Source organism: Cricetulus griseus, chromosome 5 (assembly GCF_003668045.3).
Source record: "Cricetulus griseus strain 17A/GY chromosome 5, alternate assembly CriGri-PICRH-1.0, whole genome shotgun sequence".
Classification (NCBI taxonomy): domain Eukaryota; kingdom Metazoa; phylum Chordata; class Mammalia; order Rodentia; family Cricetidae; genus Cricetulus; species Cricetulus griseus.
The window spans coordinates 175768280-175788941 of record NC_048598.1 but is presented as its reverse complement, the minus strand read 5'-3'; the positions used below and the strand labels follow the sequence as shown (position 1 = coordinate 175788941).

Genomic DNA, 20662 nt, shown 5'->3' with positions numbered 1-20662 from the left:
TAAGCCCAGGCCTGACCTGTGTCCTCAGCCCCCTTATATGTGTGTAAAAAAGCACTCTCCATTTAATTTGATGATAGAATCGTATTGTTCACATTCAACAGATTTGAGACTCTGCACATAAGAAAAGGAGCTCTTTCTCCTAGATGCAGGCATCTTTTGCCACATCGCCTCAGCTGTAGCCACAGGAAACTGAAGACAAGAGTCTTCCAGGGCTTCCTAAAGTGTATTCGTCTTTAGAGAAGTTTAGAGAAGTTTGTGTTGTCCTGACAAGATGGGAATAGTAGCCTGGGATTTTTGTGGCATTTGGAGGAAGAGTATTATTACCCTACCAAACTTTTGTTTGCCATGAATGAAAGGACTAAGTATTATTCTCCCACAAGTAAGACAGCTGTTGAGAAGACCTTTTTCTTTTTGATGAGCACTACATATTTCAGAGTTTGGGTTTCCTCTATAAAATGGACTTAATGACAGGGTTTCATAGAATTGGTCTAAAAATTGAATGGCATGGTTGCTGAGTAAGAAGTGCTTAGTAGCAGCTCTGATGTACCCTACGTGTTAGTTATTACCTGCTTAGTCCCAGAATGTAAGGAGTTTTGGTGACTCTTGTGACTGTGTTACTGGCTTCCTGGGAATAAGTGCTTTGCTGCCCTGGGACCTCTGCAGTCAGGGTTCCCTCTACCAAGGACGCTGAAGGCTCTGCAGGCAGCTGTGTAGCGTCCCCGCCCATCTGCAGTCTGGCTGTCTAGTGGGATGACACAGTGTCCACCCTCAATATTTGTTCTCTGAGGTCCTGTCATGGCTGAGCTGTGACGGTCCCTGTTGGGGAATGCGCTGTGTGTCTTCCACTCTCCACAGCAAACCGTGTAAGTGGTTTGCGGCTCTTCTCAGGGTGTGCTACGGATCCATTTCATCGAAGCTCAGGATCTTCAGGGGAAAGACACCTACCTTAAAGGCCTTGTCAAGGGAAAGTCAGACCCCTACGGAATCATCCGGGTGGGCAACCAGATCTTCCAGAGTAAGATTATCAAGGAGAACCTGAGTCCAAAATGGAACGAGGTGTATGAGGTGAGCAATGGGGCCCAAACATGGCAGCTGAGTGAGGGCACTAAAAGTCTGATTCCACGTCTGTCACACAAGAGCATGGCTAACTTGGACCATTGTTTAAGTTTTTTAATGTTTCATCTTGGGGAGATTTTGCATTTCTCTTCTAACACAAACATTCTTGTAATGTGAACATGTGAGATTTTTAAGCAGTAGTTATATAAGGCTACCACAGTGGTTAATGGCAATTTATTTTCTTAATATAGAAAAGTTCCTGATTATAAAATATTACATGTGGTGAAAGCACAAATATAAAAATACACTGTTTTATGCATTTTTCATCTAATACATCTGGCCATCATCTTTACATCTCAGTGGGTAGATAACGGCATGGTTATTGGCTTTGTTTTTGTTGTATTTGTTTCCTTTTGCTTTGTTTTATTTCTCTCTCTCTGTTTTATTTCCTGGCCTGCAATTTGTGCTCCTCCTGCTTGAGCCTCCCACGGGCTCTGGTTGCAGGTGTACACCACCACACCCAGCCAGGGTCTGCCTGGTTGTCACTGAATTCTTTACCTGCAGAGACCCCGCCCGCCCTGGGCACCAAGTGCAGCATTGTGGCTGTGCTCGTCAAGTGCAGGGTCACATGTAGCCTTAAATTGTTCCACCCAGAAGTGGAGGGGTTTTTGTTTTTGTTTTTGTTTTTGTTTTAAGTTTATTTTTCTGTACCTTGGTATTTTGCCTGTACGTATGTCTGTGAGGGTGTCCGATCCTCTGGAGTTGGAGTTACTGACAGTTGTGAGCTGCCATGTGGGTGCTGGGAATTGAACTCAGGATCTCTGGAAGAGCAGTCAGTGCTCTTAACTACTGAACCATCCCGCCAGCCCCAAGAATTGGACGTTGTTTTAAAGGACAGAGAAGTTCTTGAGAACAGCAGTCACTATGCCTCCTCCCTGTCACCCTCTGCCCTCTGTCCGTGTTTCAGGGTTAGCATCTGCATGGAGCCACTTCACATCTTAGGGCTACTTCCTGCATCTTCAAGTGGCCTTAGGCCTTCGACAGGCCTGTGGGTGACCTCACACAGCCACCTTGTTTCAGGGTCTTGTGCTTGGCCCACTGATAATGGAATTCAGATAGCCAAGAAACATGCCCAGCAGACTTGCTCTCTGGGCAAGTTTTTGAGAATGGCCCAGTCATCAAGATGTATGTGTGGTCTGACAGTAAGAAAGTCCACCTTTGAAACTGCTGACTGCCAGAGAAAAGTACCTGGTAATGTTTGTTACAATCCCCATACTTAGTTTAACTTGACTGTGGTGGTAGACCTGCAGTAACTCCTAACCGTTCATTTTCAGGCTTTGGTCTATGAGCACCCTGGACAAGAACTGGAGATTGAACTCTTTGATGAAGATCCAGACAAGGATGACTTCTTAGGAAGGTGAAGAAAGAACTTAGGAACACCCTTTTAACCACTCTCGCTGATGCAGGCCTTTAAAATCATTTATTTTCATGTATACATTTTAAATGGCTTTTATGTGTGACATTTATTTTACCAGATAGTTTAAAAAATGTTTTACTTCTAAAAAGACTCTGCTGTCCATAATAGTGGCAATAGCACTAGGGCCAGTTTCACCACCAGTTACACCATGGAAGCTACAGGGCACTGTGCAGAGTCACCTTCTTGGGGGGGAAACACTTAGAAACACTTCTAAGCTGTAGGTGGAGGTTTAATTTTAAGCTTTTTCAGTTCTCTAGGGTATAGTCATTTACAATCTACCCACATATTGGGACAGTAAATACTGATTTATTTACTTCATTTGAAGAATTAACATAGCTGTGAAAAATGGGCTTTAAAATACATTTCTGAGGCCGAGAGGGGACTTAGCAGTTAAGCATGCTTGCTGCTCTTCTAGACAACCCAAGCTCAGTTTTCAGCACCCAGTGTCAGATGGCTGATGGCTGCCTGAAACTCCAGCTCCAAGGGCCTTGGTACTTACAATCCTAGCACTGGGACTTATTAGGGCTAGCCTGAAATTACTTGATGAGTTCCATTCCAGGTTAGTGAGACACCTGGTCACCAGCAAATAATTCCATTTTGGAAAAATAAATGAGTTTGGTCCCTGGCCTCCACACCTGTGCCTTTGCTCCTGCACACACACACACATCTAATGCATGTCCATCTAATTAAGTCATTTCAGTGAGTTTATTGTAGGGAATGGCAGAGGACTACACTGGAAACGCTCAGGCCTCATCAAGGATAGCCTTGTGCACCATGCTCTGACTTCAGAATCTCTCAGACCCATGTGTTGTGCTGTAACTTCAGAATCTTTGACTGTGTACACAGCTTAAGTGGAACAGAAACATGGTCAGATCAAATATGCAATGTAAGCGTAAGCGTGTAGATGGAGGCCAGTAGAGGAGTGGAGAGCATGTTGTCACTGGCGAGGGCTGAGAGTGGATTGATGAGGAGATATATTTAGAAGTGAAGGAGAACAGTCCCTTCTAGCATGTGCCTGTGGAAGTTGTGCCATGGTTGAATTAGAGTAGGATTGTTTGGCGGTTAATAGAACCTGCTCTCGGAGCTGCTAATGGACTTGATACAGTGTGGACTTAAAATTCATTATGGAAATAACCGTGTCATCCACAGTGATGAGTAGTAGCACCAAGGGATGACATGTAAAAACCCATTAGTTAGCCAGGCATGGTGGTGCACACCATTAATCACAGTACTTGGGAAGCAAAGGCAGGCAGATGTCTATGAGTTCGGAGCCAGCCTGGTCTACATAGTGAGACCCCTGTCTTGAAACCATAAAAACTCAGCTGTGGACCTGGAGAGATGGCTCAGCAGTTAAGAGCAGCAACTGCTCTTCCAGAGGTCCTGAGTTCAATTCCCAGCAACCACGTGGTGGCTCACAACTATCTGTCATGAGATCTGGTGCCCTCTTTTGGTGTGCAGGCAAATATGCAGACAGAACACTGTATATGTAATAAAAATGAGTAAATAAAATTTTTAAAAAATGTAAAAACAACAACAACAACTCAGCTGTGGCTGGGGAGTTCAGTGCAGAGCACTTGCTGTGTAAGCGTGACAATCAGAGTTCAGACCCAGAACCCACAAAAATGCCAGAAGAGCACGGGAGCTGTCTGTAATTCTAGCACTTGGAAGACAGACTGCGCATGCCCAGAACAAACTAGTGAGACTAGTCACACCAGGCTCTGAGTTCGGTTTAGAGATGTTTTCTTGACACAGTAGCTGAGGAGTAACTGAGGAAGACGCCTGCTGTTAGCCTCAGGCCTACAGATGTTCACATGTGTGCATGTGTGCGTGCACATGCCCACGCTACACACATACAAACACACACGTCCATAGTCAGTTCTGGCCTAGTTGTGTGTACTCTGTATTTTGACCACAGAAATTCAACCCTTCCCTTTCTTGCCCTTCTTTAGGTTTTCTTGACCTTGTATTACAGAAAACCTGGGGAAGCAGTTTGTCTCTGGTAAACTGTGTGGCGTCTTTTGCATTTCTAGAGTTCTTCCGCATAGACAATGCTCGAGTTATTTCAGTTGGAAGAAGTATGTTTCTGTGTTCTAAAATCTTTTTTGTTGTTTTATCCTTACAGTCTTATGATTGATCTTATTGAAGTTGAGAAGGAGCGCCTTTTAGATGAAGTAAGTGTTCTCTGATTTTGGCCCACTTAATGAACACTGTAAGCACCCTTGTGTGCCAGGGCCACTGTGACCCACTGCTGTTACCCACCTAAAGTGCAAGGGTCCACAGACATGTGACATGTAAAGGCCAGCCCTGGCCCTTGGAGCATAAATTTCAGTGCCAGTTAAGGACTGTCGGTGCCATGGTGTCAGTGAGAACCCTGAAACTTTTTTTTAGACTGGGTTTAATTAGAACTTTTTATTCAGGAACACTTTTGCTGACCTTAAACATTTTCTCTTCAGTGGTTCACTCTGGACGAGGTGCCCAAAGGAAAGCTGCATCTGAAGTTAGAGTGGCTCACGCTGATGCCAGACGCGGCAAACTTGGACAAGGTGCTGTGCAGTGCCCTCTCTTCCTGGCCACCCACCCCTGGTTGTTACGCCCAGTCTGTCTCTGATCGTGTCGTTGCTTGCTTAAAGAAGTTACGCCAGTAAATTTGGACATCATGCCACAGGTCACCACAGTAGTGAGCAGGAATAAAGGTGTAAAGAGCACAATTTATAGTTTATTATTCCTGTTCTGAGACTTTTAAATCCTGTATTTGCCATAGCACAGAGGTCATCCCAGAGCTTCAAGGTATTGATGTGTGCAGAATAATCATCCTGTCATTTGGAAGACATCAGTTGTTCTTCTGCTGTGTCCATTAGAGTGTTTCCTACTTTCGTCCTCTTGCGCACACTCAAGAACAGTGTGCACACCATCCTGTGGACACATACCCACCGCTGTTCTTCCTACCTTGCAGGTGCTGGCAGACATCAGAGCTGATAAAGATCAAGCTATTGATGGTCTTTCATCCGCACTGCTCATCTTGTATTTGGATTCTGCAAGGAACCTTCCGGTAGGTAGTACAGAGCTAACTCGTGGGAGTGCTTGCCTGACTTGGAAACTACTACTTTGTTCAGCTACAGTGTATCAGCTAATCTTGTGTGGCAGCAGCAGAGAGGCACAGGTAGCATTTGCTTTTGCTCGTGGGTATTTATATCTAATTATTGTAGACTTCTTGCCTCACTGTGAAAATTGTCTCTCTTGGAAAGGGGAATAAATGAAGCAGCTCTGATCACAAACCCTAAGTGTGTCTTAGCCGAAACACAGCAGCCATGGGCTGCTGAGCTGTGACTTTCCTTAGGGTGTCAGGTGAGGCGTGATCGACGCCACCAGGTAGGTATGCTGACCTTCAGGCACCTGGGACACTTCCAGCTGAACACAAACAGTGCCAAATCGTAATGTTTAGCCTAAAAGCCTGTTGATTTGTTTGCATGAGATGGTTTTGGTTTTATGGGGGGAAGGTATAAAGTATAACCCAATCATTTAGGGATAGTGAGTCTTCCACTGTCCTGTTGTAAACTCCACTAGTTAAAGTAATGTTGTCCTCAGATAAATGTTACATTGTTGGGTAACTTTGGGGGTTGCCAGTGTGCTTGCACACTAGGGCATTCTCTATGTCATTTGTTGAAAGAAAGATCTCTGCCATCAGTTACAGGGGTTTTACCCACCAAGATTGTCCATTGCATAATTCCCCCTTCCCCGTGACTGCTCAGCCACATCAGTGCATTTGTGAACACACTCCAAGCAGAAGCAAGGGCACACCACCATTCCCTTTCCCACAGTCTCTCTGGGACTTTTAGCCTGATGACTTGTGAAATTGTATCATTTAGCACCTTTTAGTTTTTGAAAAGTGAATATTTACTTGAGCTTTGTGATCAAAAAATGAAATATGGTGTTCTTTGTGCATTGATACATTTTATTTCAGCTTAACAACTGAAATATGGTTGAGCATTTTGCCAATACCATACCCTTTCTTTTAATGAAAGTTCCTTATCTAATTTTTAACTACTAAAGTTCTTACATTTTTCTTGAAGAGCTTAATCTTTTGGCTAGTCTTTCCACCTAAAGTCTGTGACTTTACCTATTTTTATTTCAATTTGGGAATATCTGCTTCATTATTATCTAGATTTTCAATAGAATTCCTCACACAGTAGGGCTTTCTGCTTTTGACCACAGTGAAGTTTGTTATAGAATGCCTGATAGGCAGTTTGTCAGGCTGGCAAAATGGCTCAGTGTGTAAAAGGCAATTGCTGCCAAACCTGGCCACTTGAGTTCAATTCCCAAAACACACATGGGATACAAGAACTGACTCCTTTGGGTTGTCCTCTGACCTCCACATGCACGCTCTGGCAAGCCCCATACCCCAAATAATGTCAACCATACTTTAAAAGAAGCAAATGTGTTGTATAGCTTAGATATAGAAACATAGTGACGGATTAATGGAAAAAGGGCTTGGGCCTTTCTGTAGAGCTATATGTTTTGTCACGATTTGAAATTCAGATGACGTTACATGAGCTCACGAGACAGGGAATGCATTACTCTTCTATGCCAAGGGTACTTTGCTCACAGTGTGCCATGGCTCATCAGAGGCAAAGGGTCCACAGAGCCAGCCCCGGGTTTGTATGTTAATCGGGAGGCTTTGTTGGCCAGTCCCTGTGTGTCCTGGGACCCTTTGACTCTCTGCACCCTGTTTATTTGTGCTTCTGGTGTGTGCCCACTGACCACAACCCACCATTCTTTGCTTTCTCTTCCTGTCTCCACTTTCCTAAGAGTATCTTCGAGGGAAACTTTGGGTGTGGCTACTTAAAAGAGAGGCGAGCGTCGGGACTAGTGTTTTGTGAGAATACTACCTCAGTCTATAGAGCACTATTTGTGAGTCCTCCAGCTCCTCCTTCTTCTGTGTTCAGTGAAGACTGCCCAGGTGTGGCCTGGAGCCTCCGTGCAGTCTGCTCATTGGAATGATGTGCATGCTATTGTCATTTTCTTGCATGACTTCAGCTACCACGTCTTCATTTTGTGTTGGTTTTGTCATATGTGACTCTGCCGTGATGCTGGGAGTACATCTGACATGCGATAAACTAACCTGAACTAACTCTACTGCTGCTGGTCCATAAAGTGTCCCAATGAGTCCTCTGAGGGAAAACAAAGCTGTAAAGTTAAAGCTGACTTTGTGGTTCATCTTGGGAAGAGATACATAAACACTGCTCTGACTTTCATAGAACTTTCCTAAATCTACTTTCTCCCTTCTCACCAAGGATAGCAGCACTAGAACTTGGGCTGTCTTCCAGTCAGTACCACCCTGTCCTCTTCTGTCACTAGGCATGGTCACATGAACTCAGGAGTCCACCCATCTCTGTGAGAGCCTGCTTCTGCCACATGGCCTAGCCAGAGCCTCTGGAGGAGAAGAAAACTACAGCGGATTCACAGTTTATTTCTCTCTAAGAACTTAAAAGAGTTCCCTGAAGTAATAATTGGGAATTTTGTTTTGATCTCCTCACATTTGCTCCCATAGCCTGTCTGGTGCTTGCACTCCTGGTGCTCTCCAGGGTTACTCTGGTGGCTGCTGGGTTCGTTTGCTCTGGGGTCATAGAAAACTACACGTAAGACCTACTAGTCTACTAGTTAGTGTTAGAAATCACCTTTCAGATTTGCACTATGGTTAGTTAGGTTTCTAAAGACCACTTAACCTTTGAATCTGCTAGTGACAGGGCTTTGCTTTTGTAGTTTCTAGTTCTGCTTACAAAGGTTTTCCAAGTGTGTCCCCAATTCATTCTTATGACTAAGAAGAAGCTTTGGAGTACCTATCATACTTTAAAATCAATACCCTGAAGGATAGAGAAGTTACAATAGTAAGTAATCAGCACCTTGGTGTCCCTAACTCTGTACTTGTTCCTGCTTACGACCTTTTTTAACAGTCAGAAGAAAGCTGGCTGGAGGGGTATCCCCCTCTAACCCTTTTTTTGTAGAGATTACTGCAGGAACATTTCCTGTTTCAGTATTGTGACCCTGTTTCAAAAGCAGTAGTCAAAGGAAAGCAGTTAGAATGACCATGCCATTGTATGCCATGCTTTATGCCTTTGTTTCTTAGGTAAAATGTCATCACAAACTCGTAAGTGACAAGACCACTCTTCTGGGTAATTCTGTCAGTCTGTCTCCAGTAACTTTTCTAGGTCTCTTTTCTCAATCTACAACTGCTTCCTTTTGCAGAAAAATATTTTTGAATCAGATTCTTGAGTTGCTTTGTAGTTGAGACATCAGTGTCAGACTCAGAATCCTTTGTCTTCGTTGTCCAGATCACATTGAGTGTTGTGGCTGGCACATGCACTCCACATAAAATGTTCTTTGCAGTAGCTATTCACGCTTACTTTTTACTTACTGGTTTCCAGTGTAAAATTAAATCAGCTTTCTCAGTCTTTGCTACAGGAAACCTTTTTTTTTTTTTTTTTTTTTTTTTTTATAAATGGCTGCAGTCCATAGCTTTTTTTTACTTCCCACCTATTTAAGCACCTTTAGTTTCCACTCCCATTACTTTCTTCTGTATTGGAAATGATTTCTTTTTAAAGTGGACTCTTAGAATTTTACCCCTCCAGCTTCAGCTTGACTATGTTCTCTGACTTTGGCACCCAGCATTAGAGTATTAGGCTTACTTGGTAACTCGTGTGTGTAGCACGCTTTGCAGTAGCCACACCGACTGTAAGGTGTCTACTCGTGCCTCATTTATCCCCAGAATTCATAGGCATTTCACAGATTATAAAATAAAGATAACACAAAGGACAAAAGTGACTAAGACAAGAGATCTGAGACCTCATTGCTGTAGAATGTTCACCGCTCAGATTCTTATTCTGTAACTGGAGATGACCGGAGAGGAGTGGTCCTTCCATGGAGTTTGCCTTATATGTATGAACATAGCTATGTAATAGCTACCTCTGAGCAGATGCTTAGGGACAAAGATACTTTTTATAGTAACTTTAGGTGTTGTTTGTTTGAGACAGGGTCTCATATATCCCAGGCTGTCCAGAAACACTTTGTATAGCTGAGGGCAACCACTCTAACTTCTGATCCTCCTGCCTCTTCCAAGTGTATGAGGTGCTGGGCTCTGAACCCAGAACTTCCTGCATGCTAGGCAAACACTGTCGAGTGACCTATCTTCCTAGGGCATGGTTCTTGATTGGGGGGCGGGGGGTGCTGCTGTGGACAGTGATGGAGTGGCCCAGGAGTACAAGGCACAGTGCCCGATTGCTGAACCTCACACCTGGACACCTGCCCCGAGTATTTCAGTGACTAGTGTTCTCACCTGCATGCCACGTAGCTGTCTGTGACCTCACACAGCTGCTCTTGCATCCTGGCTCACTGCCACTGTTCTCTTTGTTTCTCAGCAACTGATGCATGCTAGAGTAAGAAGTGCCCTGGGCTCAGCTATTTGTATGGTGTGCACTTCCAGAAAGGCCCTTGTGACATCGGGAGAGCGAGTAGCACTCAGGCTCCCTGGGAACCAGAATGCACTATTGGGACCCTTAGGGGGGACCCTTGTCTGGACTCCATCCAGAGATGCAGGCAGTAGGTTCTGGGTCTTTGGAGAGCCCCATGGGCTGTTTGAATAGTCTGGGTTTAGACCCATTTAGTGTGACAGGAACCTTCTTGCCTGCCTCCTACCACAGGAGACTGACTGGGGAGCCATTTCCCCGTCTTCCTCTATTCGTCTTCTGTTTAATAAAACTATAAGAAAAAAAATTAAGAATCAAATCCAGTATACCATTTTAAATTCATTAAAACTAAAATGAGAAAAACCTTTAACTTCAAATGTTAATCCTGGAAGCTTCCAAAACAAATTGTTCACTTGAGACTGAGCAAACAGCTAGCTGAAGAAATTCAGTCTGGAAGACATATACCCTAAACAGTAGAATGTATTTAGCCTTAAGATGACCTCGTTGGCCTATGCTTCCATACCTGGGAAGCGTGGGGAGTCCAGAGAGTTTGAAGAGAGCTAGGCTCCATCTCTTGATGATGTTGTACCAAGGACGCAGGTCTCAGAAGGCATGGCAGTGGTGTGGCCGCTGTAGGTGGGAGCAGCTGTAGCGTGGGGGAAGGCGTGGTCAGACTGAAACTCTGACTGTGGTGAGATGAGTGTTTCAGCAAAGGACAGTGAGCAGAGCCTTTCCTAAGTCACACTCTTGATTCCTGCAGACATTAATGGTCAGAGGAGAAGTGTGAAGGGTTACCCAAGATGAGGAAACCTGTCATGATAGTTAGATTACCAGTCACTCTAAGGTAAAATCTTGGACATAAAGGCAAATTTGTCAGCTTGTATGATTTTTGGTCTGGTTTAAGTATTCATTTATTCTCATGAATTTGTTGTGTCATTAACCTTACATAAACTCCTCATTGCATGTTTTATTAACCCTTGGTGTATTCATTTTCTTCTGACCTGAAAGAGTAACCCATTACACTTTAACCCTGGTGTCTTGAAGAAGTCTGCAGTTCAGAGAGCTTTGAAGGTAAACAGAGTGTTCCCTCGAGGCCGCAGTGCTCATCAAGACATATTGAAAGAGATGGTACTCTGGCTTTCCTACCTGTGTGGGTGGTTACCTCCCACCCTAGTTAATAATTGGATTGTCCAGTAGAAGAGATCTGACTTTCGTCAGATCCAAGAATTTGTATTTCGAAGAAATTGCATCAACCAAACTTAAATTTAAAAGTTCCAATATGAAGGTTTAGCTTTCATTCTGTCTCTAAAAGCCATTGACATACTGTGTTTTGTTTGAATTTGCGAATGGCAATCTAAAAAGTTTTATTTGAAATCTTGGCCAGAATTTCATATTGTGATTTAAAGATGCACCTTGCAAACTGTCGAGTGCATGCTTAAGGAATTGCCTCTTCCAATATGTTTGAGTAGGGCCTCGCTGAATCAACCTCATGGCTTTGGTGCTGTGGGCTTGGGTGATAGATCTTCCCAGAAGGTTCAAATCTTATCAAATGAGGTATATTGAAAACTAAGCTCCACTTGTCATCCGTGTCAATACCTTGTGTTCTCTGGCTAAATTGTTTTGTTTCTTAATTGATCTTAATTACAGTGAGAGGTAGGGGCACTTTAAATTTAATTGTCCTAAGAAAACTTCAAAGAAATAGGAACTATTTTAATCAGTTTCATCCAGCAAAAGAAGTTAATTGAAAAATGAAGGAGACTGTCAATGACTTGACTTATATCCTGTTAGTAAACCTTACTACATATGACCTGTACTGAGGAGCTGTGGTGTGGTTTTAGTAGGACATCATACCCGGAGAATGCTGGTCATCACATGGCTGAAACAACTATGCCTCCCAGCATAGCTGGGACTGGTAGCAACTCAGGAAAGGACCTGTAGCCGCACTCCTTGCTCACCGTTCTTTTCTGTCTTGCTGGCCAGCTGAGCACAGAGGTCAGGAAGGAAGGCTCTAAAGTCATGTTGGTCATCATTGTGATTCACAGATGATAGTTCATCCATCCTGCTTGCAGAGTGGAAGTAATATCTTCTCCACTGGATTAGTAAGTAAATTAAAATCTTACATATAAAAATTCACAGTAGGTAGGTAAATAGGTGTGCTATAATTACCTGGTTTAACACATTAAGCTCATTAAGCCTAACAACAAGTTCTAAAAATGGTCTTGTGCCTCTTTTATAGACATGGAACCTAAGGCTCAGATTAATGAGACATAGGTCACAGTCATCAAGAGTTAAGGAGAATGACGTTTAAATTCAACGGTGTGACCTAAAAGACTATGCTTTTTATTATAGTTTGTACATTTGATATATGGTGCTATAATTTAAAAGTCTGTCATGGTAGAAAACTTAATGAATGGTTTAAAAACCTCATAACCTAAAGCATCATCTATGCTAAGGCACACCCTTATTCTATAAACTACTAAAAAAGATTATAAAAGTGCCAAGCTTTGAATTATTTTATATTTACTGAAATTTTAGACTTAGAATAAATAGGTTTTAGTGTGTCATTCACATACATGCATAAATGCACAAATTGTTTAAGGCAGTGAAAATTGTTTAGAAGCAGGTTTATAGTATTATCAGTTATAAACTTCATTCTATGTTTAAAATATTAGAAAGAAGGGCACCTTAAAATTTTAGGTGCATTAAATCCTTAAGACTGAATGGTCCCGTTTTCAAAGATACAGTCTTAATATTACTTAGAAATAAACTCAACTTCTTAACAGAGACCCAAGGCAGATGTGGCTTACATCAGTGTGATTTCATGGTTACAACCGAAGCTCGGCCCTCATAGATAAGAGTGGGCAAGGCACGCCCTCCTTGGAAGTCAGAGTTTCTTAGCTAGCCAGAAGGGAGAGGTGGAGGGGGCAGCCTTCTCTGCAGAGGACTTATGCTCAGCTCAGATTTAGGAATCCTAATGGCAAAGAAAGGAAATGACTTCAGGGAAAATCAGTTGGCTTTGATAAATTCTTAACGGTATTTATTTCATTTTGCAGAGTTCATTCACATCAGAAAGATGAACCAGAAAATAGATTATCACAGTAGGTTTGGGTTAGTCATGATGTCTGAATAATCAAATGATTTTGACACCTATTTCTGTCATTGCTGTAGTGTTGAGGATTGACTCTAAAATTATTTAACTAAAATGCTTTTTTGTGACCCTCTAATTAATTTACATTAACACATTTAATGCATCTTTTTGTGGGGCTGAGTTATAAATAAACCTCATGTCACATATCTGTTGTGTTTTACTATGTTTTCTTCTATTAGCTGTCTGCTCAAGTATGCTTCTTGTCATTTTTCTTGCTTATGAATTATTCAAATCATATTTGTATCTGCTTAATTCCATGCCATTCTAAACTGACACTTATTCTCCTGGTGATAAGTACTTTGCAGCCGGTAAGCAATATCCATGTCTGGTGACTGTGTTTACTTTGAGCCAGAGGATGGTGGCAGGCTCAAGGTGTGCAGCTGTGCAGCTGGACTGATGCTTTATACTCTGGCAGGAGAGAGTTCTGAGGCAGCACTCTGATACTTGTCTCCCTTCTGTATCTATTCATATTCTTACACTTACTACATTTTTGTTATCCTAGTAAGTCAGTTTTGATCACTGTAGTTAATAATAAAACTTTTAAGTTTTAAAATATTTCCCAAAGTGGCTTACTTTAACATAAAAAGTTGAAGATTTCAAACTTGTGTGCAACCTGGCACAGAGATTTGTACTATAGTCACAGCTGCTGTGGAGCCTTAGGCGGGAGGACCACTCATGCCACAGAGTTCCATACTAGACAAGCAGTTTGGCCAGACCCCCTGTCTCTCAAAACAAAGTGTATGGATGGAAGTTTTCTCATTCTGTTTCATGGTGGACGTAATGAGTAATGGTGGCTCAGCATTTGCTTAGCAGTTGTTTTCTACTTTAATTGTTCTTCGATGTTCCCTGTGTCTAAAGTATCAGTGGTAAAATAGAAATGACTCCTGGTATCAACTGTAATTTTATTTTTAGCAGGACCCATTTCAAAACGTGTTTATTTATTTTGTCTGGTTTTGTTTTGGGATAGTCAGGGAAGAAAATGAACAGCAACCCAAACCCTCTTGTCCAGATGTCAGTCGGCCACAAGGCTCAAGAGAGTAAGGTAAGAGTTTGACCATTTCTGAGACTCTCTCCACATAGCCACGCTTGCCACTATCCCAGCAGGTGGTATCCAGGTGTGTGGTGTGTGGGCAACGAGACCATTGCTTCCATATGAAACAGATGTTTCATAACTACTAGCTGCTTAAGTTATTAACAAATACATTGTTTATTTTTAAATAACGTAAAAAACCCTACAGATATGCTTTTGTTTGATTTCATAAGGAGAGATACGGTATTATTCCCAAGTTTCTTTTAAGTACTTAATAACTATTTAGTTTAAAGTTAACATGTTTTACTTCAGATTTAGCCAACACAGACTCCCGAATTCAAGGAAGGTATTATTGTATGTTCTTCTTTTCTGATCAGGAAATAAAAATTAGAAATTACTCACAGTCATAGGCCATTGTTAAATTTTAATTGTTAACCCTTTAAGAAATGGGGCTATGTGCAGTTCAGTGCCAGGCACCAAGAATGAGAGAGCTGAGGACAGTAGAGCAGAAGAGGTTTTAGTCTCTGGGCAAGGAGGTGTGGGACTCTCTGTCAACTCCTTTCCCCAGTGCACAGCAGAAAGCTTATGTTTCATTTCTTGAACATTTCCATGCTTACTAAGAACGTCACTCAGTAATCGATTTAACCACCCTGTGCTTGTATACGCATTAAACAAGCACACATTGAGTCAGGAGTCCTCCATAGGAAATACTGGAGAACTGATACTGGACTATTTATTTCTTACAGATTCGATACAAAACTAGTGAGCCAGTGTGGGAGGAAAACTTCACTTTCTTCATTCACAACCCCAAGCGCCAGGACCTGGAAGTTGAGGTAAATACCATGCATTTCATGTCTATATTTTGAAATACGATTGATACAAATTGCTATCAGGAAAGGGTCATGATTCTTTTTTTTCTTAATATGTAGCTACATAACTGTTCAGCACATTGTTGAAGAAATTGCTCTTTTCCGTGTGTTGAGGTTAGTGACTATGGAAACTCCAGCCCAGTGTGCAGTCTGCTTCTGGAGAGCATTCTGCCCTGGGCTCAGTACTAGCCCTGTGCCAGCACCACTTTCTCAGTTGCTGCTGTTGAAGGAGAGCATTTCAACACCAACTCGTGTAAGCCCTCAAACATATTTTTCACAGTTGTTTGACTAATTCTAAGTCTACATTCCATATGAATTTTAGTACCAATGGTAGATTTACACAGAGAACCTATAGTTTTGGTAAGGTCTTGGCTGACCTTACAGAATCAGTGTTTGGAATTGACATCTCCACAACAGGAAACATTCCAACCCATAGAAATAGTGCATGCTCTTTTTGTCCCTTGGGTAGTCTTTATTTCTCTCAGCAGGGCCGTATGGCGTTCTGTGTTCAGTGTAGGTCTTTTACATATGTCAGACTTATCCCTAAGCATTTCATGTTTTTCATGATCTGAGTGATCTTTCTTATTTCCCTACTTGTAATTGAAGACAGGGCCTTATTCATTCCAGACAAGAACTTTACTGTGGGCGGAAGTTCTTGTCCCTCTGGGTCCTGTGGTTGCCTTTCAGCCCCAAATAAACACACAGACTCTATATTAATTATTAAAGTGTTGGCCGATGGCTAGGGCTTCTTATTGGCTAGCTCTGTCTTACTTATTAACCCATTTCTATTAATCTAAGTATTTCCACGTGCTTTTGCCTTAGCATAGAATGCCCGGACCGGCTATTCCTTTGACGTCTCTTTGTGGTCTCTTTCTGCCTATCTTTCCCAGAATTCTCCTCATCTCCTAGTCCCAACTATCTTCCTGTCTCTATTGGCCAAACAGTGTTTTATTCATCAACCAATAAGAGAAACATATACAGAAGGGCATCCCCAGTCACTTTTACCAATTTTTCACAGCTAATGAAATGGGTCCTAATCTTGTATTTTTGGCTTTTTTACTAATACATATAAAAGTATCTAGACGTTGTGGTGGATTCCTGTAATCCCAGCATTTAGGAAGCCAAGGCAGAGTGGTCATAAATTCAAGACTAGCCTGGGTTATGTAGTAGCAAAACCCTTCCTCAAAACAAAACAACAGCAAAACCAGAAGACGACTAATGAAATAAAGCAACCAATAAAGTGCTTTCTATCTAAGTGTGAGATCTGAATTTGATCCCCAAAACCTGTGTAAAAAAAAAAAAAAACAAAAAAAAAACAGGCGTGGGATTTATAGTCCCTGCTCTAGGGAGATGCTGACTGGTAAATTCTTGAACTCAATAACTGGTCTAGTCTCCTCAGCAAGTTCAAGGCCAATAGAGAGACACCAGTTGGGGGTGGGGGGGGGCGCACACGGGAGAGAGTATGTAATTGATCTTTATATATTGATATGCTGTCATACAGCTCCACTGCAAATGGCTCGCTCTTTATTGTTGTTATTTGCTTGTGTGATGAGGTGGTGGATTTTATCACCTGGCCGGTTATTGCTGAGATTACAGTGTATACCACCATGCCAGGTCTGCTTACGTGTTCCACTAGGTATCTTGTAACTACCTTAGGATTTTATGTGTGGGAGGGAAGTCATGTTATCTTCTAGTAATAATGTTTTTCATAACAATCCTGAAGCTTTCTCTTACTTTTCTTGGCTGCTCTCTCTGTGCAGCCCTCTTTACCCTATGACTCTGGTCTCCCGTATAGACACTCCCTTCCCTCCTCCTTCTGGTTTGCTTCGCCATCATGAGTATGTCTTGACTTCCACTAAAGGCTTTTCGACATATGGTTTTCAACTATAAACACTGTGAAACACATTGTTGATTTTCACATGTTAAATATTGCAAACTTTTACTTGGTTTTCCACATTTAATACTTGGATACCTTGAACACAATATTTTATTTAAGGATATGTCCCTCTTAGTCGTGATTGCTTTTACATATATGCAGCTTGTTAAAATCCTTGCTTCCTGTGCCTAGAGATTTGGCTGGAATCCCTTGCAGCAAACCTGGATTCTGTTCCTAGCACTCACATGGCAGCTCACAATTGCCTGTAATTTGAGTTCCAGGGGGGTCTAGTGCCCCCTTCTGGCCTCTGAGGACTCCTGCACACACATAATACACATGACTCTCTCAAGTACACACACATGCAAATTATGTTAATAAGTAGGACATGAAAAACATTCTTGCTTCTTAGTCATGAGGGTTACTGATCTGTAATTTTGCTTCTTTTTAATATTTTTTTTCCTGTTTTGATGTCAGGAATAATGATAGCATCCTGAATGAGTTAGGGAGCATTTGTTCCTCTTGAATGTTCTGGAAGCATCTGTACAGAATTGTTTAGGGTTTTTCCTTCTATCACTTGCATTTTCCAATTTGAGAAGGTATTCACATACAAACTTAATCCTCTCAATAGCCATTGCTCTGTCTAAGTCAGCTGTTTCTTCTTGATAAACAGTGGTATATATGTCTTTCAAGGAGTTTGTTCCTTTTGTCTAGAGTTTGTTCTTTCTTTGATCAAACTATTTTGAACCAGCACATGATGGGCATAGTTGCGATGGCAGAGGAAAGAAGTGCCATGTATTTTAAAGGAGAGGCTATAAATCATCAAAGCAAACCGTGTAGACTTTGAACAGGGATGGTGTTAGTGACACTGACAATGTTTTCTCCAGGAATGAGTATCTCCAATAGCAGCTGCACACCACCCTCAGTGTATGCTCCTTGGTTTAAGCATTTAAAAGATATTTCCTTCTGATCTTTAGATTTGTATAGGCTATCATTTTTTAAAAGAGATTTGTTTTATGTATATGATGAGTGTTTTGCTTGCATGAATACTCCCTGAGTGTCTGGTACCCATGGAGGTTAGAGGAAGCCATTGGCTTCCCAAGGATGGAGTTGTGGATGGTTATGTGCTGGGAACCAAACGTGGTCCTTTGCAAGAACAAGTGCTCTTAACGGCTGAGCCGCCTCTCAGCCCCTAGACTGCTAATGCTTATCCAAAGTTTCTTACAGTGGGTTTACTTTTTGTCTGTTTTTGCCATCTCCTGTGGCTCCTGCTGTCTTCCTTGGAGCTCTGTGGTTTTCTGCCCTTTGTCTTTCAGGTCAAAGATGAGCAGCATCAGTGTTCTCTGGGGAGCCTGAGGATCCCACTCAGCCAACTGCTTATGAGTGACAACATGACCATAAACCAGCGGTTCCATCTCAGCAACTCGGGTCCAAACAGCACTTTAAAAATGAAGATTGCCCTCCGGGTACTGCACACTTCTTAGCAGGACTCCATGGGAGGAGGTGGGGGGGGATAGCAGGGAGAGGAGCAGCTTCAGCTCAGTGTGGCAGGTGGTACCCCAGGCACAGGTCAGGTGACATGATGGCATGCTGAATCCAATCTAGACTCCATTCTGAGCGAAGCCTTTTTTTCCAGATTCAAGGACAGGCCAGGGTCATCTGGGAAGAATGTCTGTGCCCTGACATTGGATTCTCAAAAGTTGTTCAGAAAGCAGTTTGAGAAACCCTTGTAAGAGGTGGAATTCACAGGAATAAAAACTCGGTTTCTCTAAAATAAAGATACCTGAGTAAATACTGACAATAAACGCTTAAACGCTTAGGAAATGTCCCTAACATATTGGGGCAGAGCCAGGAAGATGGCTCAGCAGGTAAAGCTGAGCTTCTCATGCCGGGCAGCCTGAGTGCAATCACCAAAACCCATGGAAAAGAGAGCTGATCCACAGGATTCTCCTCTGGCCTTGGCACACATGCCATGGCACACATAGCCAACTAAAAACAAAGTATATATGCATATACGTTACAATAAAGAGCCAAATTTTTATCTCAGTGCTGGGGTTTGAACCCCTAGTTTCACCCTTGCTAGGCCAGTGTTCTACCACTGAACTATGTGCCAGCCCTAAGGATGAGGAGTTTTGGGTTTTTTGTTTTGTTTTGTTTTGCTTTGCTTTTTATTACAATAGACTTAGTCTACTCAGGGTACAGTGGAAATATTCCTATTGTACACGATCAAGACCAAGACCAAGACGCAGTATAATTTGACAGTGGTAGAATAATAGCAACATTGCCTGTCTGCCAGTTCTAGAGCTCTTTTGGTGACAATGTAAAATGTGGGAAGTCTGTGAAATGAAGATGCTCACTATAGCTTTGGTTAATGAAACCAGAGAAAATTAGGGACTCAGAGTGTCTGCTGAGTGTAGCCCTGGCTTCTGTGGATGTTTTGCCGTCCACAGCATGCAGGACAAGGTGGCTGTTCTTTTATTACTCTTACACTCGGTTGCTTGCAGTGCTCTTTTTAGATAGCAAGGTATCTTGACATTTTTCCTTTGGGTGTTTCTGGTGAAAACCACCTGGAAGAATGTGACATCTTTTGCCAAGGACACATGGATCACTGGGTGATTGAGAGGGAGCCCTGTCCTTTAATTGGAGTGTATTCAAATGGAAGAGATTTGAAGAAGGCACAGAAAAGGTGTTTGTATTGCAGAACTGGAATAGTTTTAATTGCTTAAGGTTGCCTTTTTAAAAGTTGTTTTATATTTTGGAGACAGGTTCTCACTACGTGGCCCTGATTGTCCTTGGATTCTCTGTGTAGATCAGGCTAGCTTCAAACTTTCAGATCCGCCTGCCTCTGCTCCCAAGTACTAGGATAAAAGGCATGTACCACCATGCCTGATAAAATTTGATTTTGTAGTTTTCTGTAAAACACTGTTTTAGTAACTGCATAGCTGAATCTTAAACCCTTGCAAATGAATGCATCTGAAGCCACTCTTGTACCCGATGTCCCTGTCCCCACTGCTTTCCCTCAGGTCCTCCATCTTGAGAAGCAGGAAAGGCCTCCAGACTACCAGCACTCAGCCCAAGTGAAACGGCCGTCTGTCTCCAAAGAAGGGCGGAAAATGCCGGTCAAGTCTCAGCCGTCCATGTCTCCAGGCACCAGTGGCAGCAACACTGCTCCATCAACACCAGGCATGGGAGAAGATAAGCCTGTCAGGGAGGAGAAGCCCCAGCCCCCAGAGGCCAGCCCTCTAGGACATCGTGACCTAGGCAGGAGCTCTTCCAGCCTCTTGGCCTCTCCAAGCCACGTCTCAGCCAAGGAACCCACCCCAAGCATTGCCTCAGACATATCACTGCCCATTGCCACCCAGGAACTGAGGCAAAGGCTGCGCCAACTCGAAAAGTAACTAATGCTCACATCATTGTTTACCATGGAGTTTCCATCCCACACACGCCACAGGGAGGGAGATAGGATCTTAAGTTATCTGGACAAAATCTGGGTTGTGTCAGTTTGGTCATTGAGTCCTTGACTTTCAAAATAAAACTTGCTGCTTAGGACCTTGGCTGTGCTAGAAGAATAGAAGTAGAATAAGATGTTTCACAGGAGGGAAGTGTGAGGGACTCAGAGCTGTGTAGCCACCATAAACTCAGTGCATTCCAGGGACTGACTCCTGCATGGGTAGCTCCTGATGTGCCAAACACGATGTCACCTGCAAAGGTTTGGCAGAGGCTGGTCTTCTCTTCATTGCAGAATAGGG

General features: G+C 42.6%; 1 protein-coding gene across 3 annotated transcripts in view; it reads left to right on the top strand.

Annotated features, from left to right (window-relative positions):
* Positions 1-20662, top strand: part of Esyt2 (extended synaptotagmin 2) — a 70944-nt gene that overhangs the window by 43460 nt on the left and 6822 nt on the right. For 2 of the 3 annotated variants that reach the window (XM_027417034.2, XM_035445142.1), the window contains exons 9-18: positions 889-1065; positions 2391-2473; positions 4656-4704; positions 4987-5076; positions 5487-5582; positions 12036-12092; positions 14109-14183; positions 14918-15004; positions 18230-18379; positions 19937-20307. In XM_027417034.2, the coding sequence (XP_027272835.1) occupies positions 889-1065; positions 2391-2473; positions 4656-4704; positions 4987-5076; positions 5487-5582; positions 12036-12092; positions 14109-14183; positions 14918-15004; positions 18230-18379; positions 19937-20307 (1235 nt within the window). The remainder of the gene's footprint in view (positions 1-888; positions 1066-2390; positions 2474-4655; positions 4705-4986; positions 5077-5486; positions 5583-12035; positions 12093-14108; positions 14184-14917; positions 15005-18229; positions 18380-19936; positions 20308-20662) is intronic. The other variant, XM_027417035.2, reaches the window with a different exon arrangement.